The sequence below is a fragment of the Grus americana genome, chromosome 13 (genome assembly GCF_028858705.1).
Source record: "Grus americana isolate bGruAme1 chromosome 13, bGruAme1.mat, whole genome shotgun sequence".
NCBI lineage: Eukaryota > Metazoa > Chordata > Aves > Gruiformes > Gruidae > Grus > Grus americana.
The window spans coordinates 20,574,327-20,593,764 of record NC_072864.1 but is presented as its reverse complement, the minus strand read 5'-3'; the positions used below and the strand labels follow the sequence as shown (position 1 = coordinate 20,593,764).

Sequence of the window (19,438 nt, the reverse complement as noted above, 5' to 3'; positions counted from 1 at the left end):
CACCCCTTCATCAGCTTTCCGCTGCACCCGCTTTCCTATCGGATGCAATTACTCCAGCCACGGTTGGAAGAGACCGTGCGGTGGGATTTTTTTTTTTTTTTAACCGCTGTTTATTGCACAGTAATGTCTAATTAAACACAGGGAGAGGGAGCCCCAGCGAGGAGCAGCCCCGGGCTCTGGAAACCACGTCGGGAGACCCGTACCCCAGGGTCAGGGTTTAACAGAAGAGATTTGAATTGAATTGATGATGGGCGGCCAAACCCGTCTTTCATTAATTGAGAGAGGCTAAAAAAAAATCTCAATAAAAGGGGCTTTGGAGCGGTAGGGAGCCTTGATTTAAATCCGCAGAGCCGATAGATAGCAGACATTAAGCTTAACTGACAGCGGTTCGCTTCACGGGGACATCTGCGCGGCCTCGCCCCTCGGCGGGCGGGGAAGGGAGGGGAAGGTGGGCTGCGAGCGGCCGCGATCCGCGGCCGCTCGCAGCCCACCTTCCCCTCCCTTCCCCGCCCGCCGAGGGGCGAGGCCGCCGGGCGAGACTTCAGCACCACATCGGCCCTGAACAGCAGCGGGAGCGGGGCCTTTCCCCCCCCCCTCCCTTTTTCCCCCGCCTTCCCGCCCTCCCGGTCCCCTCAGGTAAACATGGCGCCCGCGGCCCTCACTCACCTCAGCGGATTCCCCCGCCCCGTTCTCCCTCCCCATTAACGCCGTTTACTTCTCTACCACCCACCCACCCTCCGGTTCTCCCACGGGACTTACTTCATTTGCTTCACGATGGTGCTTTTTCCCGATTCTCCGGCCCCTGTTGAAAGAGAGAGGAAGGGGGGGGATAAGCGCGGGGAAGGAGGCGGGTAAGGGGACGCGGGGCAGGGGGGGAGCCGCCAGCGGGTTCTCACCGAGCAGGAGGAGTTTCACGTCTTTGGCGGCGCTGATCCCGTCCTCCTTCAGGTTCTTCTCGATGGCCTTGCTCCGCTCCAGGGCGGCTCTTTCCTCGGCGCTCAGGGTACATCCCATGGCGGCGACGAAAATTTAAAAAAAAAAAAAAAAAGGGGGGGGGGAAGAAAAAAAAAAAAAAAAAGAGTAGCCCCCGCCGCCGCCGCCGCCTGGGCTGGCTCCCGCGGGCAGAGAGGAGGAGGCAGGGGCAAAGCCAGCCACGGGCGGGCGGGGGGGGGAATAAAAGAATTAAAGCAGATGGCCGTGAGCCTCCGGGCAGCGCAGCGCCTCCGCGGCGGGGCTCCCGGCTCCCTCCTGCCCCTCTCCCCGCGCCCGAGCGCTCAGTGCATCCAGCGGGGCTGCTGCGGGCACGGCGAGCTCTTCCCGGCCGGGAGGCGGAGGCGGAGGCGGAGGCGGAGGAGGAGGAGGAAGAAGAGGGTTCGCGGCGGGGGGAGGGTCCTTCCCTCTCCCGTGCTCCCGGCTGTCGCGCTCTCCCCTCTGCGGCGGGCGGCGGGTCTCTAACGGGCGGCGGCGACGGGGCGCGCTGGCAGCGCTCGGCGGAGCCGGATGGAGGCGCGGGAGCGGCGGCAGCGAAGGGCGGGGGCGCGCCGGGGCTCCGCGCTCCCGCCGGCCTCGCCCGCTCCCGTGACGCGCGCGGTTCGCGCATGCTCGCGGCGGCCCCGGGCCCGCGCTGTGCCCCGCCGCCGGGCCTGGCCGCCGCTGCCCGTGAGGCGCCGCCGGAGCGAGCGGGGGTGTGTGTGGGGGTGTGTGTGTGTGGGTGTCCCCTCCGCCGCTCTCCTGAGGGCAGGCGCCGCCACGGCGTCAGGCCCGGGCTGCACAGCCTGCCCGCCGCCCGGCACAGGAGGGGTCGCCCCGGTCAGAGGGAGGCCGTGACCCCGGCTGCTGCGCCTTCCCCCGCGCCGCTGCCGTCACCCGGACGGGAGGCCGGTGCCCTGAGCTCCTGCCTCCCCGGTGACTCGGGGCTGGGGTCTGCCTTGGCCCAGCAGTGCGTGGGGACGGAGAGATGCCCGGCCGGGGCAGCGGCTTTCCGTGGGCGTTGGGCTCCCCAAAGGCCCGGGGCTGCCGTGCCCCAGCCCCACGCTGCGTGCGGGCCCTGGCTCCCCGCATGCTTGTGTCCACCCCGCGGTGCGGCGTGTTTAACCTGCGAGGAGCCCTTCTCGAGCTCCTCATCCTCCTCGAGCTCCTCATCCTCCTCGAGCTCCTCGCCCTTCTCGAGCTCCTCACAGATAGGTCATTTTGATCATCGCTTGTGATGCGCATCATTTACGTGCTTGATGCAAGGCCTCAAGTCTCACCACCATTTTGGATTGTTTTCCATCAGTGTGATCAACAGGTTGGGTTTGTTTTCTTTTGCGTTGCAGTGCAATCACAGATCTCTGCTCGCCAGGTCACCTGTCTTCTTGTCATAACCATTCCACGACATCTAACAATTATTTAGGAATTCTAGCGAGTTAAAATCCTGCAGTCTCCCTGGCAGGTTTTGCCATTTCACAAGGTCGGAAATAGAGAAGAAAACAAATGTCAATGGGGAAAATAAAATAAATAGCACTTTGTTTAAGATGCTTTCATCCTGGCCCAGACAAGTCACGATATATTCAACTTTAATCCATAACATTGATTGATGTGTGACAGTCTGCCTATAAAAAGATGCAGAAAGAAAAGAATGAAGTGTTGAGCGCAGCAAGCTGGAATGCATCAAACTAAAATGAACAAAATGAAGGACCGCTGCCTGATGCACAGAAGGAACACCCACCGCTTCGATAAGCAACAAGTCTGCAAAGGGAGGTCGGGTTGTTAGGAAGTAGATGTTCAACGGGCAGGCAGCTGATTTTGCCTCCAAAGCCCGCTCCACCTCCCTGCCAAATATCAAACGGCTACAGGAGGGTTGACAGGAGCACCCCGGTGCTGTGGGAGGGAAATGCTGTGCTGGGGCTGCCTCGCCGGGGCTCGGGGAGGGCAGCGGGCTGCCGCTTGTGGGGGCGGGCATGGGGGACTGTGCACTCACGCTGTGTTGGTTTTCCACTTCAGACCTCTGTTCGCTGCTTCCTCTGGGATCTTCTGACCTGCTGTCCTGAGTTCTGCGGTTCCCATATCCAGGACCCTTCCATTAGGGGTAGAAATACGATTTCTAATACCACTTACAGTATTTTAAGCACGACTTCCCTGGCGCTTTCCTTCCAGCCAAACATCATCTCCTTCCAGCGCCGTTTCCCATCCCACCTTCCTCCCAGAACATGTTCTTCCCGCTTCACCTGTGAAATGAAGGGGAAAAACATGGTGTGCAGTTAACAAGGTAAAGAGGAGGTGTGAGACGGAACCAGGCAAAAGCAAGCAAAAGGGAACTCATAAATAATGTTAGTGTATTTAGGGACCAGTAATATTTACCGCACATTTGTGAGCTAATAGGCACCGTATATTTGAATTTTGGGTAATTTATTTCTGGAAGCTCGGGGAACTGAGATGGACAAGCAAGCCTACCGCTTGCGTTCAGCAGGGACTAAAGGGAGATGGGAGCGGTTACAGAGCAGTTCCTGCTCTTTCATATTCGCGCAAATCTCTTGTGTAAAATCAATAGGATCCGAATTTCAATCAATAAGTTTCATTTCAATGGTTCTAGCCAGAGGGCATTATGAAAAGTGCCGTATAGGAAAAGCACAATCAAGAAATCCAAAGGCAGTGTCCTCAGGAGATGGCTGCATTTACTTCCCATCTTCTCCAGCCGCTTGCCAGCCTCAGAGTCATATTGGGATACTCTCCAAGGGTTTTACTAAGAGAATTAGTCTTTTCTATCAGCCTCCGGCTACTTGTTATCTCACAAATTTGTAGCCTGCACCTCCTGCCACGGAGAAAATTATTTCTCTTCTGCTTGACCAGTGCTGAGTCCGCACCCGGCCCTTTGTCCCATGCACATCCCCATCGCTACACGAATATCTCCTAATTTCTTTCATAAGAGAAAATCAGAGATGGGCGAGTCTTCTCCTTGCTCTCTCAGCTCTTAGATTCAGGGGAGCAGCTGTGAAATTAAGCCATTTTTGAGCCATTTTTATGCTGCTGGTAATTGAGCCGAGCTGATGGAAATGTTTCCTTTGAAATTTTCTTAGAGGGAAATTTAATTTTTTTGAAAAATCTGCTTATTCATGGCAGATGAATTTCAAGAACCTGAAAAGAAAAAAGCCTGCCTCCCCCACCAAACAATTAAAATACATCCCAGCCTACTTTTTTTTTTTTGAGATAAACACGTTGGGGTTTGTTGCTGAAAATGATGTTTCCATTTTTCAGGAGCTGACAGAAGTCCTCTTTCAATAAAAAGTGGTTGCTGGCAGTAACAACTTCAGATGAAAATAGGCTTTTTTTTTTTTTTTTTCCCTTAAATATGACAGAACCTCTACATAAAAGGTGGGGAGGAGAACCTTTTTTTCTGGCCGTTCCCACAATTAAACTATTTCACTCGAGGTGCATAAAGAGCACGCTTGTTTCTGTTTGGACTGTTATCTTTACAAACCTGAGAGTCAGCAGTGTATTTTAAACCAAAGTCCTCCTCCTCCTGTATCTCTGATCCGTGCCTCGGCACAAACAGCCTTCTTTCTGCAATCGGTTTTCAACCATTCTGCTAGAAAAATTCGTCAGATGACAGTCATTTCTTTGAGAGGTGAAGGATGGGACCAGAACTGACGGATGCCTTTGAAACAGACTGTGCCAACGTGATGTTGTGGGATAGGTGATGACTTTGTGTGTTGTCTTCCTGCGGGTGATGGGTATCTCTAATGATTCTCCTGGCTCCATCCAGACCTGGGAGAGATCTGCACTCCAGCACACCTCACCGTCCCGGGTCAGGGGTTTGCAGAGTGCTCTGGCTGTCTTCCAGCCCAGGCATCTTGTTTTCTTTCGCAGAGGAACGGAGGAGGAGGTGTGGTGACGTGGGAGCCAGGGAGCACCTCTGGATCCAGGACTTAGGAAGCCCATCTGTTCTCACAGTCCAGATGTGGCCTTGGGGAGCGTTGCAAACCCCTGCCACTGATGCCAGCACGTGTTCTTGGATGCCACCACTGCATGCCTCACAGCTTGCCAGGAGGTGGGAAAACAGGGTGGGAAAACTATCCAGTGAGCCTCAGGGAAGATGAATCACAGAATCACAGAATCACAGAATCATAGAATCATAGAATCATAGAATCATAGAGTCCCAGCCTGGTTTGGGTTGGAAGGGACCTCCCAGCCCACCCAGTGCCACCCCTGCCATGGGCAGGGACACCCTCCACCAGCCCAGGTTGCCCAAAGCCCCATCCAACCTGGCCTTGAACACTGCCAGGGAGCCAGGGGCAGCCACAGCTTCTCTGGGCACCCTGTGCCAGGGCCTCACCACCCCTACAGGGAAGAATTTCTTCCTAATATCTAATCTAAATCTCCCCTTTTTTAAAGTCCCACAGCTACCACAACCCTCCCACCACCATGACTGAAATTGCAATAACATCGGAGGGAGCATCACATTGGATCCCGTCCCTGTAATTAGTTGATATTGCTGGTTCAGCACCCACTGGTGGGTGGTATGAAGAGGGAGTGGGGCAAATCCAGGATGAGATGACCATAGGAGCCAAGCTGCAACGCTCTGCAGTTTGTCTTTCCCCTCCTACTTCAGGATTGTTCTGTCCAATCTATAATCTTATATTCCTTCAGTACAGGTTTAATGCTCATGCTAATGGAGCGGCCACCGATCCCATGGAGAGACAGCAATGCATTCTAGCAGATCTCACCATTAGGACGTTTTCCCCGGATATTCAGCCTAATTTTTCATTCTTTAAATTGATGTCAATTACCCCCCAGCTAAACCTAGTTATGCAGTGGAAGACAGGTTTAAAATACTGTATGATCTCACTAAATTGGAGAAATGGACAGAAATCAATACAATGAGAGGCAATAAGAACGCCCATAAAGGTTAAGTGGTTGATGGAGGAAGGATTAATGAAATGCACTAGGTCAAATTGCAAATATCCTTACTTCACTCTTACTCCGTACCCCACAAATGTGTTCTACTCCAGCAAATCAAATGAGGAAGCACCTTGGAATTTGACTAGCGACTTGGAGAAGTAGGAAGGGAAGAGAAGGTGTGGGGTGGGTTTATTGTACGGAAAATAGGCATCGAAACAAGAATGAGGTATCAATATTAAAAAAATAACAAATAACCTGTGGATAAGAATATGACCTGCAATATACTTGGCGTCAAGAAGTTGGACAGCCTGACCGAGTTTAGAGAAATGCTGGAAATCCTACTTTTGTTGTTAGTTTTTCACGCCTGCCCAGGTGGGTGATGCTAACTGCAGGACCTGGGAGTTACTGACGGCTCCTGCCTTGGAATTAGGTGAAGTTTTTGGGCTAGGGCTCATGGGGCTAGAGATGTTTGCCATCTAGGGTGGCAGGGGTTAACACGTTTGCATGACAGAGAAATACAACAGCTTGTCTTCAAAGTACTAACCTTGGAAAGTTTTGTGTTCAAGTCTCTCGTGCCACGGAGAGGAGAAGAACGGCGAGGGATTGGGATGTGTTCAGAGGAAAGTACCGAGTGCCAGATAGAAGATGTGCCGGGGAAGCGGAGGAGAACTGCATGTACCGGGGCTGGAGGAGCTCTTGGAGCTGGTCTGCTACCAGTCCCAGAAGACGGCAGCTGAATGAAAGCACCGCTCAGTACTGTTGCTCGCACCAACCGTTTCCCAAGCATCCACTTCAGTTTCTGCACAATAAAGGGTTTTTAATATAAAATTAAAGGTTTCTATTACTTATTGTGAAAAGAAATTTATTATGTGGCCTGAAGTAGGACATTACCTAAGTCTGCAGAGAGCCCCAAGTTATGTTTTCTCAAAGTGAGAGAGAACTTGTCGATAACCCTTAATGAGCTGAGAACTCCGCGCCCCTTTCTGCAGTGACTTCAACTCCCACCTCTAAGGAGGCTTTTCAGTGTCAATGTTTTCCGTTTTCTAGTGGTTCAGGGACACAGGGCAGATAGAGAGAAAGGTTTGTAAGTCAGAAGCTAAATGATTAACTCTTTTGCTGCTGATCATTGAGAGGAAATCAGTACAGATTCCCTTGCGGGTATTTTCATTGTTGGGGACAGGTTTACATAAAGATGGACTATTTTCTGTCCATCTGATCCAATTTCTGCTTGTATGGTAGTGCGGATATCCCTGCTTCGGTGATGACGTGAGAGCCTAAGTGGAACAGATCTAGAAGTGGGGAAGAAGCTTCCTCCCATCCACTTTCTGCAGTAAGAAACATATACTCGCGTGAATGATTCAGCAGGTGCAGCAGTAACCTTGAAAAGCCATGGAACTGAAGCTATACAACGTTGTCCTTCAGGCAAGGGCGAGAGAGTGCCAAAAATGAGACAGGGTGGGTGACCTTGGCTCGGGTCAGGAGGACAAGCTGACCTTGGCAAGAGGGACAAGGACCCTGCCAGCCCTTCACCATTCCTGCTGCCGCCACACCAGGGGTGATGATTTAGTAGGAATGAAAGAATTCCCGCGGCGACCCAGGAGCGCCGGTTAGAGGCGTAGTCTTGACTCCTCTGTGTAGGATAATCAGTCATTGCTTGGTCTTGGTGAAACCAAGCTTAACCTTCTGCATTAAGCATTCAAGCTCAAACATGCGACTGATTGCATACGAGTGTCATCTCAGTCAGCTACTGTCATCGGACGCGAGATTTGATAGACGATTTAAGCAGCCCCATTTACAGCACTTCAGGAACATTCCTGTTTTTATATAAATGCTATCCAGAAACCTTGCAGCTCTCATTCCCACAAGTAGTCCTGACGAGTGGTCTTATTGAGGAATGCTAATTCAGTCCCTGAAAATATGAGCGTATACTTACTTCACAGCTCTCAGACGCTAACTCCAAGCACAAATATACCACTAGCTACATACAACTCCTGCCCTTCTTCGCTGCAAAAACCTTTCAGTGGTGGGCTGGTTTGGTTTTTTTGCTTTGTGGTTTTTGTTTTTTGTTTTTTTTTTTTTTGTATGGAATTATCACATTGTTCTTCTATTAGAAATATGTGCTAAAATATTTAAAATAAGCATTAGCTTTACCAAGTGTTATTTCGGTGTCATGCGGCGCTTCCTGATTGTAAGTACTGATGTGATCCACGAAGGCTAGCTTTAGCTGCCGGAGGCTATAATCAGGGTGGGAAAAGAGACACTCCTCCAGCGGAGGATGAATAATGGGAATCATCTCTCACCTTTGATTTTGAAGAGAGCCTATAGAGGCTGGCTGTCCTTGGCTGAAGTTAACCTTCGCGAGCATCCCTCGCGATGCTCTAAGCCAAGGACTTGCTTTCACTGGGAGGGAGCGGGGGAGAACAAATTCCGCACGTGTGAAACGAGCAGTGTTACGCTGAGAAGGTCATATTGGGGGAAATGACATCTCAGTCACCTCAGGATGAAACAGGACCTGAAGCAAACTCTGGAGTATCGGTGCACTCCGTTAATATCAAAATATTGGCTGGATGCTAAACCCGATCCAGGTTCAAAAAGCAGGAAGGAAAAAGCCACGAAAAAAAGATCCATCAGAGGTTATTAAATACGCAAAATTACTGCCTCTGGCTACGGATGTCCCCAGGTGACAGGCTGTCGGGAGCTGCGAGGCTGCTGTCCGGGTGCCTTGCTCGTGTACCCTCCTGCCGCAGCCTCCCTTGGCCTCGGCGAGAACGGAGGGGACCCGCGGCTCCGGCCCATGGCTCCGGCCCGGTGCGGCCATCCTTACGTACGGCGTTTGACCGCGGCCGGGAAATACCCAGCTTACCAAGAGGAGTGCATTTCCCTAGAGGGATGCTGTTGGCTGTTTCTCATGGCTTCCCCGGGCAGCAGTGAAATTCCCCATGATTTCGGTGGTGTGGGAAACTTAGCATCTGGCCAGCCCAAGAGAGTTCTGCGTTAACGATTAGGATGTTGAAAAATGCATTGTCACAGCATGAAGAATCCAGATTTCTGTAGTGGTCCGGTTTATCTGCGATATATTCGACTGCTGCCTGGACCAGGAGATCCCAGGTTTGGCTGAAAATGCTTGTTCTGTTGCTGAAGAAGTGGTTTTCAAATGTAGGGCATGAATTCCCTGATCTCCCAACAGAATTGTGTCCAGGAGCTTTGGATGCTGGGCTGGGATCTCTGGCACCCTGCATCCATAGTTCCCATGAGGACTAAGCTGGCTGCCTCTTGCTTTTTCTCTCCTTGAATTCTTCGTGGGATGTCGTGTTCTTTTCCTCACCTCCTACACTGCTGGGGACAATTACACTGAATTATTAAACACCTGCCCTACTCCACCTTTCAGCAGGAGGTGACATGCGGTGCTATGGTTTGGTGGTCGTGTTTGGGGTGAACGGCATTGTGTCAATGTAAGTTACTATCAGCTTCTTGATTACTGAGTAGACCACCTTTGCAAAGAGGTAGATGATCCCTAAATATGTATACAGGAATGATGTTTCTTACCACCCTCTCTCCTTTGTTTTGCTTGATATGAAGAACAAAATAGGTCAATGAGAGGGGGTTTTTTTTTAAGTACTGAAGTACTGAAGATAAATGCGGTAGGATTTAACCTCTGTGTGCAAAGCTGGAAGTTGTTTGGCTGAAGGTACTGAGAAAAAATCCAGGCTGGATGTAAGTCTGCTGCTGATGCCAAGATAGAATTAAAATGTGTTTGCTCTAAGGCAGAGACTAAGGGTCTTAGCAGCCATTTGTTTTTCTTGATAATAATCAGTGATCGTGGAGGGTTTGGAGATTAATGCGACAACCGTAGATCTCCTCTGGCCCAGGGCAGCCCTGACCTGCGTGAACTTAGCACCGGAGGCGCGTATATCTCAGAAGCCAGATCGCACTTGCACCTGTACGGCTGGCAAGAGGAGGATGGCTCAGGAGGCGTCTCTGGCTGCTCAGCTCCAAAAGTGTTGTCAAGCAAATAAAACGTGCCTTGCCCCCGCGTCAGTCACGTGTGCCTTAGCATCTGATTGCAAAATAACCAACAAGCAACTGAGGATATAGTTTTGACACAGAAAAGTCGTGAGGTCACGTAATTCCTCTATCCATTGTAGCGAACGGGTCGTATGACTGGCTGGCTCAGGACCAAATGCGGGTTTAAGCTCTTGCCCAAGTCTACAGCAAATCGCTCCCGGTGAATCCCAACTAAACGGCCAGATATACTGGAGATATTTGCGGAAAGAAGGACCTGCTTGCAAATGTGGCTTTAGTTGGGTAAACGCGTTGCTCTGCTCACCCTCTGACGCAGGACGCGGCGCGGTGCGACAGGCAGGACCGTTCCCCGGTGCCCAGCAGAGCCAGCCGAGCCTGGCAACGGCTCCGCGGTCGGTCAGGGCTAGGCTGTGCCCCTCGATGCACCGTGCCGGGAACGGCCCCGGGCAGCCACCCTGCCCTGCGGTACCCCGGCCCCTTCTTGCAGCTTCTCTGGCGAGCGAACGGCATCGGTGGTTGCTGGGCGATGCCCGTGCTGAACGGCAGGACAAACACATGCTTGTGTCGCTGGGCTGGGCCGGGCAGGGGCCGGCAGGGCGTAAATCTCTGCCTGTTTTTCTCCTTCCTTGTAAGAACTTCAGTCCCACGTCTTACTCTCGGATCCTGGCCTCTGCTGAGCCACAGTGAAACCAGAGGGTTGAGAGCTGCACGTGAGTGCCAGGAGGGTGACAAAGAGAACCCCAAATCCCAGGTGCCGTCTCGACAGGGGCTGCTCCGTTCCCTGGAAATATTCTTTATGATTTCTGTTGCAGTGCTGCGGAGAAATACATGCCAAGTCCTCAAAGAAAGGTTTGTTCGGGAGGCAGTAATAGGAATACGTTGCAGGGAACAGCAGAGCAGGTCACCGGATCCTTACGTAGGTACGGAATTGCCAAGTGGGAACTGAATCCCTCGGGTTCCCGCCCTAGCAGGGCAGGCACGTCCCTACTGACGCCTCCTAAAATCTCCGTCCGGTTCCACTAGACACGTAGGAGGGAGGGAGTGTCTCCTAACAACTTCGGTGATGGTGCTGGGCAGATGAGGTCTAACAAAATCCATCACCTTACCGAGAGAGCTGGGAAAGCCTTGTCTGAAGAAAATCGTAACCTGTGCAAATCTCAGATGTCCGAGATCCTTCTCCAGACCGTGTTTTACATTTCCTCTTTCCTTCCTGCTATGTTTTGTCTCCAGGTTTTCTCTCCTTCTCTCCTAACTCCCTTCCCTCATTTCATTCCACGCCGTTATTCCCAGGTTTGTTTTCCGGCTTAAATTTCTGCTCTCGTTTAGAGAGCTTTGGGGATAGCTGGGAAGGCGTCTGTCACGGATAGACAATCTCCACTCCCAGTAACTATTCCAGCTCTCGCTACGCAGTGACACAGGGTGCCGTCGCTGCCCGTTAAACAAAAACCCTCCTGTGGGAGCACGTCCTTGCTATCTAGGAAGCTTTTATCTTCCAAATACCTTTAAGCCCACACTTGAGCCCGAGTTTGCCTGCCTCAAGACAAAACTCGGTAGCTGTTGTCAGCGACGCCAAGGCGAGATGACGTGAGCGTGGGTGCCGGTGCCCGGCTCTGGTTCTGCTCGCCGTCTGAAGGTGGTTAGACGCGGTTTATTTGCACAAGGCTGGGCGCTGCGGGAATCGCATTCGCGTGATTTCAGGGCAAACCCCGGCAGAGGGACGCGTCCCCCTGCGCCGTGTCCGAGTGGGAAATTCTGGTGGAAATGGCGTTTATTTGGGGCAACTTCGTCACGCCTCCCCCCGGGACCCCCCCCCCCCCGCCAGGGCGAGAGCCTGAAAAGCGCCTTTCCCCGTGTGTGACACTGAGGTGGGACCAGCTCTGGGGAGCAGCAGGCGCCCAAACCCCCCGCTTTGGGGTTCCCAAGGAGCCCGTCCTCTGGGGCAGCCCGGTGCAACGAGGTGAAGAGCTGCGGGTTTGCGGCACGCTGACCGTGTTCCCGTGGCCGTGGCGTTTCAGGATCTGCAGCGCGCGGCCCCGGTTCCCTCGGCAGGAGGTTTCCCTGTCGCCGTCCCGGCGGCAGCGGCGGTGGCCCTGGGTGGGTGCCGCGGAAGAGCAGAGCGGCCGTTTCCTACCGGCACAGAGCGACCGAGGCGTCTCCGGTCTTTGCAGTGCCTTTGCTGGTACGCGCAGGTTCGCTGCTCCCCCGCGGTGGGACAGTCCTGCCCTGGGTCGCTCGGCTGTGCTGGGAGAAGGCAGCCGAAGGGGTAGGAGTTGTCTGAAACGCCCACTCGTCTGCCTGGTACGTTGCTTCTCTTGCAGAATATTTAGCTTTCAGGCCATGGAGACGGCATCGAGCTTCATCAGCCGACGTTGAACGTTTTTGAAGTTTCAATTGCTTCCTTGCCTGAGATGGAGCTATCGTTTTTATTGCTTCGGTTGCTTAGGCAGGGAAAGGGAAAGATGAACAAATCAGTGCGGCCCTCTTGAATTAGGATTGATTTTCATGAATTCTTCTTGTTGATTTTGAAACACAATTGTTTCTAAAACATTTAATTGATTGAGGCGTTTTTTTTTTTCCCCCTCCTCCTTTTTTTTTTTTCAGCAGCATTTGTCCTCAGCCATTTGCCACTGCTGGGAGAGGAAAACAAAACAAAACAAAAAACAAAAAAAAGAAGAAAATAAGCTCTGCGTGAGATCAAGATTTCAACGCATTACACACCGAAACATTTGTTGCTATTTACTTTTAAAAGTGCCCTTCTGAGGCAGCACGGCTAGAGCTGCCATCTGTTCGGGATTACGCTTCGGAACCCCTGGTTTCCCTTCAAACCTCCCGCCCGGCGCTGCTCCGTCTGCCGCGGGAAGGGGCGGCGGGAAGGGGCCCGGCTCGGCTCCGAGGAGCGATGGCGAGCATAACCACGCCGTCGCTCAGGCGGGTGCGAGCATCGCCCCGGGCTGGGAATCCCTCGTACATCGGCTGAGCGAGGGCTTCTTCGGGAGCCAGCGCCGGCTGTGGTTAGCTCTGTGCTCTGGGAGCAAAGTGCTTTTCAGCGCCAGATGCGCGAGGTTTTCGTTGCGAGGTGGTCGTCTTCTCGCTTTTCCGGAATGGGTTTGTGCAAAAGGGCTAAGCGACGTCTCGTTTGGCCAGAAAGGGGATCAGCTCCCGTGGGATCAGACCCTGCCCTAAACACACAATTTTCACTGTCCCCAAGAGGCTGCGCCGGTTCCTGCGGGCGCTGGGGAGCGTCTCGGTGACCGGCCCCGAACCCGCTGGAGATGCTGGCTCGGTGCACAGCGTTTTCACCCCTGCTCGGATCTGCCTTCCAGGCTCCGATGGCAACAGATGCTAATTATTAACGTGGCAATCGTCGCCTTTGTGGCTGTAACTCTCCTCTGCCGGTCTCTCTCGTACCCTTAGCCCATCCCAGCTCCGACATCGCCGCTCTGACAAATGGTTAAGCCGCGCGGGAGCTCTGCAAGCCTGGAGGTGAGTATTTACCTGCTTTACAAATCAACAGACCCAGGTGCCGAGAAAATAGAGGCTGGAGCCAGCCCTGCCGGCGGCTGCTTGAGGGAACCTGAGCACACGTTTCTGCTTGGGTCCAAGGGTCCCGGTTTCTCCGACACCACCTTCTGGGGCCAAATTCATGAAATCGCTCAGAGACGTGAAAAACGAGCGGTGTTTTTTTTTTTTTACAAGTGTTCAGCAAACAAGAGCTCTCGTTGTGCCCGTGCGGTGCCGGCGAAGGAAACTCGTTTCTCTGGGCCTGATTTTGGATGCTTTTTTTACATTTTTTGGACATCTGGGCTCGGTGACCTGAGGGAGCTCCGAATTGTGGCAAACGCAGTAGCACGGTTGCCCTGGCTCTCCCCTGTACGCTGTGAATCCCCAACGCTCTTCCGCTACGGAGGCTAAATGGATCTGCTTTTCTAGATGGTCTTGTACCTGGAGTTGGAAATACAGCCAGAAATAATAAACCTTTTAGAGACTGACAGAGTTTAAGCTCCCGAGTGCTTGAGCAGTTTTTAAAAATTGCCCCGATGCTTCTCAGCAACTTCAATAAATCGGAGAAATGCGTTCTCTTACATGCTTCTCACCTACGCGCTTACACTTCGGCTGCACGGAAATCATTTGCGCAGTTAGCAAAGAGGCAAGCCCAGGTCTGTTAATGGCACCATCGCTGTTAGCAGCGGCGCTGCCGTTTGGGGGATCTGTTCTTGCTTTGGATAACCCAGACGGTGCAATCCTCACTCCCCCCGCCCCGTCCCGGAGCAGCACGGACGCGCTCAGCGCCGGCGCCGGGTGTTTGGCAGCGAGGCCCGGGGGAGAGGGTTTGGTTTCAAACGCTGGGACGGGGAGAAATCAATGTGATTCTCTGGTTTGCTGCTCGGCTCTGGGTGGTGGGGAGCTGCTCCCCGTTTGGCGTGTGCGGTACAGCCCTGCGATGGGCTCATCCAGCTATTTCACCCACACGTGGGATTTTTATCGGTTTATCACTAATCACTTTATATAAGCGTGGTGGAAACATATGCAAGGTTGGATGCGTAGAGGTTTCGTACTAGTTTAACCGTGTTGACTCAGAAAAGAGTTTGTATTAACCCGGTGCGGGGTTTGTGAGAAGCTGGGGACGGGGACGAAGTACTTTGCTCTTCTAGCGGCCGGTGCTGGGAGGTGCAATCATTTGGCAGAGCTATTCGGGAACTAAAAGGCATGTTAGACCTTCTCTCCTCCTCTAGGAAGATATTTTCCCCTCTGCGTGTCGATAAGATCTGGCCTGAAAGCGTGCCGGTGCTCTTCCAGATAATATCGCCAAATGCAGAGGAAGGAAATAATCTTCTCCCCGCGTGGCTCCGCGGGGGCTCGCGCGGCTCCCGGTGACTGCAAGGGTGCCGGCTGCGGGCAGAGCGGGAGTCGAGACCCACCTTGGCAGCGCCGCTCTGGGAAGGCACCGGCCCATTTTTTTTCTCGGACTAATCACATCGGGCAACGGAGCCAGCGGCAAAGCGTGTCACGAAGAATGTCAAATATTGGCAGCGCCCCAGGCCTTTCCGTTAGGGCTGGATTTCCCGTCTTCTCTCCCTCCTTCCTCAGGCCCGTGTTGCTGCTGCTGTTTCTGGAAGAATTAAAGCACGTCGGAATCTGGCTTCTGTCGGGTCCCGGTGGTGTCAAACCTGGTGGCCTGGCGAGATGCCGCGCCGCAGCCCGGGAGAGTCTCAGGGAATTTGCTTTCTAAGGTTATGAAATCAAGGCTTGGACTGGAATAGAGAATTAATCTGTTCAAATTCCCCTTTAGCCTGTGCAGTTCTGACCATCTCCGCATTAATATTTTAAGTGGGTTTTATAAGCTTGCTTGAAAAAGCGAGGCTGAAGGAGGCGGGCTAGATCACCCTCTCCTTGCCGAAAAATGACATTATTTAGCCCTTTGGGTCCGGTGCACGTGGCTGGAGGGAGTGGGATTTGCTTTTTGCAAATGAGGTTAAATTTAGGAGGGACGCGGGAGATGAGACACGCATCTGACCTTTCCCGCACCAGGTTCCCCGATCAGCATCGTGGCTTGCAGCCGCGTGAACATTTTCCGTCGAAGGCTGGGCCGGCAGACCCTACGCAGAGGTTTTCACGGAGCCGCGCGCAGCACCCAGTCCTCGCTCCACCAGCACCAGCAGCGTGGCCAGATTCAGCCCTGCTTTTCCGATGCGGCTGCTAGCTTGGGCTCAGGATGCGGCGGCTCTTCGGGCAGAGATCAAAGGCTTCGTCAGAGATTGCGCTTGGTCTCTAATCAAAAAGACGCAACCCGTCAGCAAGTCTCGCTGACGGGACGCGCAGGGTGGTGAATCCCTTCTTGTTTCTTGCTGCCAGCGCTTAGGAGGTGGTTTTGATTTTCGGATGCGTGATTGTGTTCCTCAGTTGTCAGGCTGTGTTTAATTATTTGATTAGTCATGCAAATTTCGCTGGAATTTTAGTACGTCGTTACAAGTCGTTACTCTAGCAATTAAAAGGCTGCTTTGATGAGCTCCTCTTGCGGTGCGTGGCGCAGCGGAGCCTGCTCGCCAAGGTTTGGATGGGGTGGGTGGTGGGTTGACTAAGGAGCTTTGCTTTCTGGCCCGTTGAGGGAGCATCAAGGGTTTGGAGAGGAGGGGTCTCATCCCGGCACTGGAAGACCCCACACGAATTTGTACGCTGGGGATTTACCAGCACTCGGGAAGCTGAAGATAACGAGCAATAGGTAGTTTCCATCAGAGTAAGAAGTTGGCCTGCGGCACTGCACGAACTCATTACTTGCAACGTTATTGATGCCGGTGGGAGGCCCAGGGAGTTCCTCACAGGATGCATCATCAACCATCCAACTAGGCAGAAACCTCCCAGTTTCCCCACTCAGATAGGCTCACTGGGAATCAACAGGAGGAGATTTGTCATGGGTGACAATGAGCTTCTCTGAAAGAGAAAGATCCAGGACCGTTTTCAATGGTGCCTTCAGACCAAATTGTGCATATCTCCTGGTGTAAAGTGGCAAAAAACTGGTCAGGGTAACTGGAAGAGCAGCACTCCTCAGGCTTATACGATGGGGGCAATTATTCTCTTGGGAGTACGTGTATGAGGGTGCTGAGGCCCTGGCACAGGCTGCCCAGAGAAGCTGTGGCTGCCCCTGGCTCCCTGGCAGTGTTCAAGGCCAGGTTGGACGGGGCTTTGGGCAACCTGGGCTGGTGGAGGGTGTCCCTGCCCGTGGCAGGGGTGGCACTGGGTGGGCTGGGAGGTCCCTTCCCACCCAACCCAGTCTGGGATTCTGTGGTTCTATGTGTATAGATATGTGTCCAGGCTAAGCAGCAACATGCGTGGGTACCTATCCTGCCAGAGGAACCGGTGGTGAACAGGAGTAGTTTCCAGTGGCCCATGAGGGCAAAAAGAAGAGGGCAGTTGTATCCTCACCGCTTTTGACTCTGGAGCTGGTGGCTGTGGGACGGGAGGTTGATGGTGGTACTCAACGTTGTGGACGTGGCTCATTACATGGAGTGCAAGCCGCTTCTGTGGATGGGTCTGAGTTTCATGGGCCTACAGAGCCTTGAGGTCAGAAACACGCTTGGGTGGTTCTTGAACGGCAGGACAGAGGACCTTCTGGACAGAGGGTGCTCAAAGGGCACAGCCTGGTGAAGTGCTGGGCACCTCAATTCAAGCCGGCGTCAGTGGGCCTGAAGTGAACTCCAAAGCTTTGATTCTTGGTTCTTTGGAAACCCATTTATCCTGCCTATCACCCCCCTAAAATTAGGTTTTGTTTCTCAGCCCTTAATTACTTTACTTTGTCAAATATTGTTTTATGGGAAATCAATCTCAGCGGTTTTGCTACCGCTTTCCCAAGGAAGCCTCCCCTTTCTCCAACTTATTCCATTAATATTTATTGCACTGGCAGGTAGGATCCTGAATTAAAGTTTCTGTTATTTCCCCATCTCCCTGATGCTTTCTCCGTACTTTTGATCAATGTTCAAGCTGCTTTCACTCTATAAAATGACTGCCCTACATTTTCTGTTGCAGCCTCTAAGCCGCAGCTGCATTTTGCTGGCAGGTCTCCTGAATCCGCATCTCCTTAGCGCTGTCTTCTTCCAGCCTCGTCTGTCTCTGACCCTTTTAGATCCACCGTAAAGAAGGAGCTGCTTAGGACCTTGTCACCCGCCGCTTTCACCGACGCTGTATTATTTGAGCCGCGCGTCTGTCAGTGTTGGGGGCTGGCTGGGGACAGATTTCGTGGTGGAAGGTGGTGGGGGGAGGCATTAGCTCCAGACACCGTCCTGCCCCAAACAGAAACGCGGCATGGGGCGCACGATGATTTTGGCATTAACGACTGAACTGCAAATTCCTGCCTTTCCTGGCCCGCTGGGACTGAGTTTTAAGAGCTAAACCTGGCCCTGAGCTGGGCTCTGCTTTTTTTTCGGAGAGCGACAGCTTCTGTCTGTGGACGTGGGCGAATCGGCCCGTCGTTGCTGGTTTTGCAGTAACTCCCTGCAAAATCACGGCCGTCGTGTCTGCGTGGGGGCCTGGCGTGTTGTGCCGAAGCCCTGGAGACGGGCGATGGGTGCGTGGCCGGGGGCGGGGGGAGCAGGGGAGGCACCTCTGCTCCGTGGAGCTGCTGCGATGCTCCGGGCGTGTGAACGGCCGCTTCGTGCCTTTGCCGGTGAGATGCTTGATGACTCTCTCCGGGAATGAGACTTCCTTCCTCCTGGAAATCCTGGCATCGGGCTGGGAAAGCAAAGCAATCAGTCGGATGAATCCACCGGGAAAATTCACAGAATGGAAAAACGCTGTTTGTGCCTTGTGGAGCTGCGCAGCTCAGGGGCTGGCGCTGGGCATCTGAGCGGGCTCAGCAGGACAGGCTCTGCCCCGTGACCGCAGCCCTGGACGAGAGGGGCCGGGTGAAGCTCCCCGAAGGAGCCTTAATCTCCCGCAATCTGGAAAAGGGGGGTGTGGGGGGGAACGGATGGGCCGGGCTGTCAGCATTAACACAGCAAATGGCTTTTGTAAGCCACCTGAGAGAGGAGAGAGGGTGCTGGCTGGTGGCACACGAGCTTGGCGGGTTTTTCCCTCCCCGGCAAGCTGTCGGAGGCCGTGTGCTCGTGCACTGCAGCAGCCGGGCACCGCGCAACGGCAGCAGCTGAGCGACGTGAGCTGGCTTTGCCCCCATCTCCTCTCCTCCTCCCACGCTCCGAACCCCCCCCCGCCGTCCCCGCGACGCCCGCTCCAGCAGCACGCAGGGGTGCTCCGGCCACCCAGCACCCCGGGGACACTGCAGGGCTCTCGCAGGGGGACCGGCACTCGGGGTGATACGTTGCACTGGAGTAGCATCTTAAATAGTCAATAAAAATCAGAGTGATGACCGGTTTGTTACATGAGGCCACCTATGGTCCAAGGACCACCGGGTCACTTAGCAACTGAGCTTGGAACAAGCAGAAGAAGAGAAGAAAAAGACGTTATTTAGTAATAATTTTTTAATAATTTATTATTTACTTATGTTCCTGGTTGGTTCCCACGTCAGCGCGTGGGTCAGCGTGGGCTGCGTGCGCTGCGTGCTGTGTTTCGCTGAGCTAAACCCCCGACGTGTAGGGCACGATGTGCTCTTGCTCCATGGCTGAGGGTGGGACCTGCGCCCTCGGGGTGCTGTCGCAGAACCTTTTTGCTCACGTGCCGGATGCGTGGGCACGTCTCCCACGAGGAAGGTGGATGGGGTGCACGGTGACTGAGCCCCCCAACCCAGCCCAGCATCACCACGAGGGGAACCGCGGGCTGCAGCCCCCCGAGGCCGCTGCCTTGGCTGGCGGGAGCTTCCTCTCCAGTCGATGTTTGCTGAGTCAGGTCCTCGCTTTTGGTCAGGGGCGGCCACCGACGCTTCCTGCGGCTCATTGTTCGGCCACGCTTCCTTCCTGCCCGGTCCCGCACCGGGATCCACCGGCTGTGGGATGAGGGGTTCAGCTCCCAGGTGCCGCTTCACCCCCTTTTCGGCGAACCCCTCTCCATCCTGCCACGGCAGCCGTTTATGAGGAACAGGCAGGCTGCAGAG

The 19,438-nt window shown here is 53.7% G+C and overlaps 2 protein-coding genes across 3 annotated transcripts in view; one reads left to right on the top strand and one right to left on the bottom strand.

Moving 5' to 3' along the window:
• Positions 1 to 1,580, bottom strand: part of GNAO1 (G protein subunit alpha o1) — a 139,478-nt gene extending 137,898 nt beyond the window's left edge. For both annotated transcript variants that reach the window (XM_054840299.1, XM_054840301.1), the window contains exons 1-2: positions 897 to 1,580; positions 760 to 802 (exon numbers count right to left, since the gene is read on the bottom strand). In XM_054840299.1, the coding sequence (XP_054696274.1) occupies positions 760 to 802; positions 897 to 1,014 (161 nt within the window). In that variant the 5' untranslated portion in view covers positions 1,015 to 1,580. The remainder of the gene's footprint in view (positions 1 to 759; positions 803 to 896) is intronic.
• Positions 1 to 19,438, top strand: part of CBFB (core-binding factor subunit beta) — a 244,321-nt gene that overhangs the window by 137,956 nt on the left and 86,927 nt on the right. The gene's annotated exons all lie outside the window — the stretch shown is intronic.